The 9441-nt window shown below is 36.6% G+C and overlaps 2 protein-coding genes across 3 annotated transcripts; both read right to left on the reverse strand.

Moving 5' to 3' along the window:
• Positions 1–277: 277 nt before the first annotated feature.
• On the reverse strand, positions 278–5752 carry BAG7 (BCL-2-associated athanogene 7). The gene is made up of 3 exons (XM_022053490.2): positions 4873–5752; positions 2119–2409; positions 278–794 (listed from the first exon to the last, which is right to left on the reverse strand). The coding sequence occupies exons 1-3, from the start codon at positions 5584–5586 to the stop codon at positions 570–572; spliced, it is 1230 nt and encodes a 409-aa protein (XP_021909182.2). The 5' UTR covers positions 5587–5752; the 3' UTR covers positions 278–569.
• Positions 5753–6214: 462 nt separating this feature from the next.
• Positions 6215–8527, reverse strand: LOC148239725 (uncharacterized). Of its 2 annotated transcripts, none has more exons than XM_088211023.1 (3): positions 8114–8527; positions 7485–7991; positions 6215–7152 (listed from the first exon to the last, which is right to left on the reverse strand). In XM_088211023.1, exon 3 carries the CDS (start codon positions 6979–6981, stop codon positions 6385–6387), a length of 597 nt encoding a protein of 198 aa, XP_088067149.1. In that variant the 5' UTR covers positions 6982–7152; positions 7485–7991; positions 8114–8527; the 3' UTR covers positions 6215–6384. The 2 variants fall into 2 exon arrangements, with proteins under 2 accessions (XP_088067149.1, XP_088067148.1); XM_088211022.1 differs by having other exon boundaries at positions 6215–6942; positions 8114–8525.
• Between the last annotated feature and the right edge of the window lie 914 nt (positions 8528–9441).

The raw sequence follows: 9441 nt of genomic DNA on the forward strand, positions 1-9441 counted from the left end.
CAACTTTATTTGAAAGTACCCGGCTGCTGCCACTGAATAGGGACTGGCTGCTTTCAAGCTCAAGGGCTGCTTACTTTTTCGTCTGCGAATAAAAAATAAATAAATGTTTTGTATTCGTTTTAATCATTCATTAAACAACCATGAATTAGTAATTAAATGTCATTAAATTGTTTAATGAATCAAAATTAATGGATTTGACATTTGCCCAACTTTGGCAGTAAGAGTAGGGCATATATCATATTCAGTCAAAACTAAAAATGATCAAGCAGCACAGGGCTATTTCAACATCTTGGCTTCACGCCGAAGGCTAAATAGTGCTTTTGAAGTTTGAGAACTCGGAATACAAATATTTAAGCTTTCAAACGGTACAAACACATAAAAACCAGTTTACAACAACTTTCTTCAACCTAATCGAAGAAAGTTCAGGCAATACATGCACTCGCTCTACAACGCAAAGGGAAACAGCTAATGCCTTTTGGATCTTCTCCAACCGAAAACTAGGGGGTTACGTCTTAAACCAGAAAAGCAGGAACGTTAAACAGAGATTACTTGTTTTGACACCTGAGTTCTTATGCACCAATATATTCGGCACTATTTTCCTCGCCTTCAAGCAGTTGAACAACCTGTGCCACTCCATCTGCAATTTCCTTCCGAATGACACTATCAGGCATGTCGAATGTCCTCCTCTTCATGGAAAGTGACTTCCCCAGGGGCTGGGGATCCACCACATCAAGCATTGCTTCCAATTCATCAACCATTGATCTCTTTGCAGCTCGCACCATTACGTCAGCTCCCTATATAACACATCAAAACCAACTTGGTTAAAGGGTTCCAAATAATATGCAGTTTGATTGCAAGATGAACTCCTTGCAAAAGTTAAAAATCCAATTCAGATTTCTGAATGTAAAACTACACCTGTGGCATTTTCCATTTGTACAGTCCTAATGTGATAAAGAGTACTAAGGTATGGAGAAAAAGGTCCGGAATTTGCTCGGTGGAAGATTTAGAATAACAACGGATACAAGGAACTCTTGCAAAATTTAAGAATTAGACAATCGCCAAACTCTGGTTTCTAGATATCAAGTATATGTATGGCATTTGCATCGCTCATAATGTTTTTTTTTTTTTTTGAAATAAATATATAGTAACAGATTAATATTAACAATATAAAAAATAACTCCTGATGTTATAAAAGCCTTTTTCTTTTACAAAAAAAGAAGATGGTCCACAATAGCGCTGTTATCAGTTTGGAGCAAGCAAAGATTAATGCCAACTAAGATTAGATGGAATAATCACAGTCTCAAGCTTTCAACATGTTCAACAGTTTACCATGGGCGATACCTCCTTAACACCTAATGATAATTCCTTTCCATCTAAAAAATACGCATTTGGCAGAGCAAATTTTAATTTCTGTTCTGATGTTCTTGAAACCATTTGGAAGTGTACCAAATGGAACAAACACAAACATTACATGATACATCGTTAATTCTAACCTAACAATATTTTATGAACAATCCCTAACTTTGTTTCAGGACCCTTGATCCTGAATCTGGTTAGAGAAGAAATCTAGGTTTACATTTAGGGTGGAGAAAGAAGAAGAGAAGAAGGAAAGAAGAGAGTAGAGAAAAGATAGACAAACGTTGCTCATTCTGTTATGAAATTTAGGTAAGTGTTTCTTGTTGTTTTCATTTTGTGTTTCCTTGCTCTTTTATACTCATTCCCTACTTTGATAAAAACAAACAAGCAATAACAGAAAAGTAAAAGGCAAATCTGCAGAAAAGTAAAAACAGAAAATCAAATCTGCCAGAGGCAGTACTAAGGGCCACAATGTAACTAATCCTAGGATTGTAACTAATTAACCACAATTAGCTAAGTAACTGAGGACCGATTCTGCTGGGTTGCTGCCAGACACTTCGTTCCTATAATTAAACACGTATGCACCACTACTAGGAAGTCTGGAATGTACAATTGCATGGATTTTTCTTGAGTTGATAATTCTTAAACAGTTAGAGCAGATTAATTATCCAACGCCACCTAAAATTAATGAAGTGGAACAAATAACATTGACATCAAACAGAAATCCATAAGTAGACAGATAAGGGAGAAAGATTTTGTTACCTCAATGGCGTCAACAGTTAGGAGGAGAACAATAATTTTCTCAGAAAACCTCTGCCGCTCCTCTGCATCTCGGGATACACGACGGCGGTAAGAGAAGTTGTTGAATAAGGCTCTAATCTCTTTCAACTTCGTCTTTGCAATTGCCAACTCCCTAAGTGCCCGTAAAGCCTTTGATCTACGAATCAGATAAGCTCTGAAAGTCAACTGGATCGTCAATGCAGCATCTTGTGGAGACAATTCCTTTTTCTTACCCTTCCTGTTCTTAATAGCTCCAGCTCTCTTGGCAAAAGCCTTTTTCCACAGTATAAGAGAAAAAAAATATTGTTTTCAACAAAATGATTAGATGAGCATTGAGGGAAAGATTTTTTTTCAATTGCAAACTCAATAGTATAAAATCCAGTTGTTAGTTCAGATCAAATACAGAATAGTTTAAGCCCAATAGATTAGATGATTCACTCACGAGATAATGAGATTCCAATACTCCACAAAAGAAGGTTTAGATGATGCACTTATGAGATAATGAGATTCCAATTCTCCACAAAAGGTTTCATCGTAACAACAGAAGTTCAACCAACATTACCAAACTAACTTTTTTTTTTTTTCCGAAATAATATTACCAAACTAACTTTAGATCTTTTCTTTTAAACATTTAAGCTTTTACAAGGATTGCCACTAAGAAACCATTAAACAGTCAAATATATGGCTAAACTCCGAAAACTATGTATCAAAATATTTTTTTAATAGAAAGAGAAGCTTTATTAAGGAAGGAAAGAGAATGTACAGAAACAGTAGCTAAGATAACCAACTAAAAATTCATTTCAAAAAAAAGATAACCAACTAAAAATGCTTCAAAACAACAGAAAGAACGTAAATAGCAGCACAAAGATCAAATTGGAACTAGCTATGTGTGAAAAGATTCACAAATCAAAATCTCCCGGACATTACTTTTTAATATAAAAAAACCATAAGCTCGTATTATGGACTCAAATTACACCCAATTTACACTTTGCATTTCAAAATATCAAAAATAGTATAAATTTTTTTCTATTTTTGTCAGTTGAAAACTTATGCTTTAAGATTTCCATAATCTAGCATTCTATTATATTCATCAGTTGTACCATTATATTATCCAAAAATGTAGATTACTAAATGGTAACGCATGTGGAATATTTCATTAGCTTTTAATTTCAAAATAAAAGTCTACATATCTACTCTTATAACCATGAAAACTACATTTAATCTTGAACCTTTATATTGCGGAAAGCAAATGAATTACAAACCCAAACTTTTACCTGTTCATATTCTAAGAGATTCCTTTTGAGAAGATGTTATAAAAGATTCCTTAACATCAGATACATGGAAATAAACATTCTCTAGCATCCACCAACCATGCTAGAAAAGAATATTTACACCATTTGCACACTATGACTCTAGTGAGTACAACTAATAAAGGCTTCAAAATTTACATTTGTGTTTTCACTAATGACCATAATTGGAAAATATGGAAAACATTTATCCAACAATAACAGAAAGGCCTATTGTAGATCTTCTTAAGGTGGAAACTAACAAAATTAGAGTATATGGTGCTATTGTTAGATACTCGCAAACTATTGGGTGTAACTTGATGCAATTGTAAGTATACAATGCCAATTGAGGTAAAAGTTAAAAGTACACTTAAGTTAATATGCCCTTCATAAAATGGTACTACGCACAGGCTAACAAGTGTTTCCCCTGGTGACACGAAATCACAGCATATAGAAGAAAACATAACATCCCCAACACTCTTAAGAAATGACCTTTTCCATAAAACATAATCAACGAATCCTTCACTTACATAAAACTTAATTTGTCCGAAAATTCCAACAATTCCAGAAGTATAAACTTGCACTTTGGCTCCTCCATGACACTTCGGTATGATGCACACTTACATTCTCCTAAATTAAACTCCTTTACTGTTTCAAAATCCACATACACCTTTCAAAAGCAGGTAACTAATGGAAATCACCTCTTGCCTAAGAAAATAAGCTATAGGCCTGGTCTCCTCGGAGATGAGCTATATGAAAAGAGAACACGCATGACACAGCCATAGATATCATCTAAGGGGCAGAGTTGAATGAAGCATTATATACAACGAATTTAACCATGTATAATAGCCAATTTAAAATTAAATCAGAAGAAAATTTTAGAAGTTTTAAAGCTTGACATGCTTTAGTACTAAAACTACTATCTCCAGTGCATGATACTCCAAACAATGGCCATTTGGTGCACGAAAATGGATATATTTACTGTTGTTTTAGGAACAGAACCATAGATTCACATGAAGGATATCCGAACTGCAGACACTAAAATAAAAAAAAATTCTTAAAATTTGAAAATTTCTTCAATTCTATTCCAATATTAATATTTGAATAATTAAATCTGCACTAATAGCATTTCATATCTTTGTTGCCACTTATACATCATTAAATTTCATGTAGTAGAAAAATAGCAGTTTTACATATTATTAATTAGCCACTAAGAAACCCCGATAGAGACAGTACAGTGCCAAAGAACCAAGCTGCATTATATATATTATCATTTTCAAAATCCAAGATGCATTATAATTGACCCACAACCCAACCACTGAAATGTAAGAAGATCGACATATGCCTTACACTAAATGTCAAAACAGAACTAAAAAAAATATCATCCCAGAACAAAAATGTAGAAATACTCTAGTTTCAACCAAGGCAAGAAAGTGATAAGTCTGTATACCTGTCTCAAAACGATAACCCCATGATCAGGAGACCCTTCTTCAATCTCCACCACACGCGTCTCGCTCTCTTCTTTCTTCTCCTTTTTCTTGTGTTTCTTTTCCTTCTTCTCCAACTTGGTACACTCATTGGCATAATCGCCACTTGATGCTTTGAAGGTGTAGGTCCGTGAGACCCCTCCATCCTCTTTCTCCCCCTTAATCTCAGCCGTCCATTTATAGTTTTTCTTCCCAATCGGCGCCTTTTTCACCACGACAACCTCCTCGTCCTCTTTCTTCTTCTTCCCTTCCTTGATCTCCGCCGTCCATTTATACTTACGTTCAACGGGCCCGTCGATCTCAGCTGTCCATGTGTACTTTCGGTTCACGCCGCAGGTCCTCGTGCTGACAAGCCGGTCGAACTTCGATTCGAGCGCAGACACTCGGTCGCATAGTGTTTGCAGTGCAAAATCAGGCACCGCCCGCTTCTGGATCCGCTTGTAGGAGCAAAGCGAGGGCGTTCGCTCAATTTGGATCAGATCAGTGACGGTGTCGAAGAGTTGAAAGGGGTCAGGGTTAGGGCAGGGGTTTAAGAGATCAAGAGCGAAGCTGAAATCGCGCTCTTCTTCCACAAATGAGGGAAAAACTAGGGATTTTGGCGCGAAAATGGAGATCTCTCTGGTGAAGACGGGAGGGAAGAAAGGGTCTGTGATCTCAATACTCCTGAATCGGCTCATGATTGTTTGAGTTACCGAGCGAACCAGTGAATGCTGAAAGGGAAGGAGTTAGGGTTGAAGTGGGAAAGTCACCATGAACCAATCTTCATAGCCTTATTATTAAAGAAAACTGGCTCAATGCTTGGCAGCAGAAGCGGACAAAGCTGTGAATCAAAACGAGGAAGTCAAAAAAAGAGTGGAAGAGGGGTATTACTGGAATTTCAAAGCCATTAAAACAGCTGCGATGTGAGTCGGGGAGGATAAAGAAAGGAGGTTCGCCGCATAACTGGTGTTGTGAATAGACGGAAATGTCCTCGGAATGGTTTAAAATTTACAGGGGACAAGGGAATCTGGTAGTGCGATTACAACATGATGGCGAGGCGTGAGATGTGACCCCACGTGAGTTGCGGCTACGATGATAGAATTTCGATTTTCGTTTTAAAATACATGCAAGCAATGTACGGACACTTACCTTCTATGGGGCATTGACGCAGCCCAGTTTGAATTGGAAAGCGAACAAGTTCAATTTTATGATTTTCTTGAAATATTGACAAGTGTTTTCTTTCATTATAGATAACGATAATCTGTAAATTTATTTAGTCGAAGATTTACAACTTGTACTTTTTCGTTTCGAGACCCAGAAACTATATGAAACAAAGAGTTTTCTTATTGAATCGACAACGTTTAATTTAATGGTGAAGGATCAATCTCACTTTCATCCCAGATTCACTACAATACAAGAAAGCGAAAAACAGCAATATGAATATATTAAACAGATGAGAACACACACACACACACAACCACATGAATGTACGTGAGTCAAGTAGGAGTAAGAAAAGACTGATGCTGTGCAACATGAAGACAACCAGAAAATAATAAAACGACATAACCCATCAAACCTGCTACAACCAAGAACCCACCACCCAAAACCCCAATTCTCCGAACCAACAAACACCTCTTCATCTCCTTCTCTTCTCTCTTCACCATCATCTTCTTCCCCTCCTCTTCCTCACCCTCAGCCGTCTCGTCCTCGAAGAAAACCTCCTCCTCATCGCTCATATTAGACGCCGCTTCATCTCCGTCGTCGTTTACACAAGACTCGGTGCAAGAACAAGTCGACGCCGTCTCCGCGTGGTCGGGCTGCGCCGGTTCCGAAGAGAGCCAGTCGTTAAAGGCTGACTGGAGCGTCGTCAGCCGTCGGGCAATGTGGGGCAAGTGGTGAGGGCGCTTGGGGTTGGAGGCGATCTCGGCGGTGAGGAGGTTGTTGAGGAAGATGAATCGTTGTTGGATATCTTGAGAGTAGGTCTGAGTGGGACGATGTTCGAGGGGGAGAGAAAGGGCTTTGTTGAGAAGAGCCTCGAGTTCATGCAATCTCTTCTGCAAAATTGAGTAGGTCTTCGTCATTTTTATAAGCATATGGAGTGTATGTATTGGTGGGGCCGGTTGGTGGGTGGAGAAGAACAGTAGAGATTTGGGAAAAGATGGCTACAATGGTGTACGGAAGTTATACACAGAGCGTTTTATAGCATATATGTGATGGTTGACGCTTGACGCTTGACTTTTGACTTCCTCCTCTTACCCACATCACTAATTAATTTTTTAAAAAAAAATTTAAATGTTAGGATACTTTGAGTTTATTTTTAAATTTTATTAAAAATATATCTGATTAATTAAAAATAATTCTTAATTATCTAATTAAAAATATTGGAACTAATACATTTACAAAAAGAAATTGTTTATTATAAAGTCTCCTGCAGATCACATGGAAGATGGATCGTATATATGCATAACCCTGATCTTTTCATCGTTATCACTTTTCGCTTTTGGTACTATAAGACCCAACCACCTGCTCATAGCCATATATATATATATATATACACACATACATACATATATATACCGGTAGTATTGAAGTTTACCTCCATCAATCTTGGTGGCTTAAGCAAACCCACGTTACTAGAGAATTTAGAGAATTTCTCATCAATTCCTGCATGTTCCAGCCTTATGAATATAAAGTTAGCTCTATTAGTACGTATACATATGTTAACTGGTAAAGGTTGAAACTGAAAATGAATGTCTAGAAAAGGAAAGAAACTCCAGATGAAGATATATATTACGTATATAATATACATAATTCAATTATGTGAAGGAGGACGAGTTCTTGGGTTTGAATAATCTGAGAAAAAGCCAGGGATGAGCTCATTGTGGTGATTGTTGCGAGGAACGTGCCAAGAAACACCTGACGATATTTCTCCTTTGTTACTCATTTTCTTCTTTACTCCATTGATGAATTCTGAGCTCGATGTCTCCTTATCGGCTTCTTCTTGCATCATTGCACCCGCATCAGTACCTTCTTGTCCATCATCATCTTCTTCCGATATTAATGGATCTATTTTCTGTTGATGATGATTAACGTTCTCAAATCCCTGCAACATACCAGTACCATCCAAATTTATACATACGTACATATTATATACATGTAAATATATATGCACATGTAGAGAGAGAGAGAGAGAGAGAAAGGGAGGGAGGAGGGATGAAAATGGACCTTGGAGCAAGTAGAGGAATCCTCACTTGGTCGAAAATGGCGAGCGGCACATGCATGGAAAAACGAAAGGAGGAAGAGGAAGACGAAAAGCGTAGATATGGTGGAATGCATGGTTAGAATGGAGCTAGAGCTTCTCTACATATGTTCCAGGGGTACTACAGAACTCAAGAAGCTAAAAACATGCTAACTATATATATATATATATGCAATACGTATATAAGCGAAGAAACATAATATAAATGTATATGTATACATAAATGGTGACTCCCTCCAATGAAGTGGAGGGATGATAGACTTACAATACACGAGGAAAACGATGAATAGCGTTGAGTTCCCTCTTGTCTCCTCTTAATTAAATTGGATTTCGGGTCGGGTCCCCACATGAGACGATACCGTTTAACAACCCCAACAAGCTGCCAATCGCGAGATCTACTGTGTTCCCAGACACAATTATGCGAAGAGAGACGGTGGGAAAATCGAGGAATATATTAAATTTCCCAACCCAACTTTTATATATTTAATTAACTCCTAAATTATTATTTGGATATAATGAATCCCACATATCATAAATGTAATTATTGCATTTTTTTTTATTTATAATAAAATATAAATTTTTAATCGCAACAATCCATAGAAAAATTATTACTAATTGTTTGAAAAGTAAAAATATTCAAAGAGACAAAATGAAAAGTAATTTAAACAAAAATAAAAGGAAGTTACTTAAATAACCTTTCTTTTTTTTTTTTTGTCAATAACGGTAGACCAATCTAATTGACAGAATATTACTTGACAACAGTGGTCCTATTACCAAACAAAATGTTTCAGACACTCATGCAAATTCTTGCTTCCACCGGATTGAGAATTTTTTTAAAAAAGAAACCAATTAGATTTACCAATAAATATATAATGTTCCAGCAGCTACTATACACACACACACACACACACATATATATATATATATAAGCAGATGTTAATTAGTTAATTACTAATAGTGGGAATTATAAAAAAAAAAAAAGAAAGGAACGAATTGCAGAACACAAGAGAGAATGTAGTCAAAAAGCCCACAGTAACAATGTTAGAAAACAGAAAACCTGCGTTCAAAAATTTAGGTATAAACAGTCAGAGAGATACGAGACTTACAAAAGATAGCCAAGTGGGTAAACTCCAATTCTCGACGGGTTTCATGCCTGTCAGGCTCCGTGTTTCTTGCTCTCACCATTTTTTTATAATATTTACGTACCTAATCACCAATTACCATTGTTTTATGCCGCGACTTAATTCACCATACTATATATTTATTTTACATATATCTTGGGCCGATAAATACA

This window comes from Carica papaya, chromosome 9 (genome assembly GCF_054855325.1).
Source record: "Carica papaya isolate Zhongbai chromosome 9, ASM5485532v1, whole genome shotgun sequence".
Classification (NCBI taxonomy): Eukaryota; Viridiplantae; Streptophyta; class Magnoliopsida; order Brassicales; family Caricaceae; genus Carica; species Carica papaya.

Bases quoted from the DNA above. Each gene is read 5' to 3' on its own strand.
- BAG7 (XM_022053490.2), bottom strand. From the start codon at position 5,586: ATGAGCCGATTCAGGAGTATTGAGATCACAGACCCTTTCTTCCCTCCC. The intron at 2,410-4,872 runs GTATACAGACTT...CTGTGGAAAAAG, and splicing joins GGGTTATCGTTTTGAGACAG to GCTTTTGCCAAGAGAGCTGG. The intron at 795-2,118 runs GTAACAAAATCT...TGTGTTATATAG, and splicing joins TAACTGTTGACGCCATTGAG to GGAGCTGACGTAATGGTGCG.
- LOC148239725 (XM_088211022.1), bottom strand. From the start codon at position 7,697: ATGTATATTATATACGTAATATATATCTTCATCTGGAGTTTCTTTCCT. The intron at 6,943-7,484 runs GTAAACTTCAAT...TCAATTTTGCAG, and splicing joins AGCCACCAAGATTGATGGAG to AAGAGATTGCATGAACTCGA.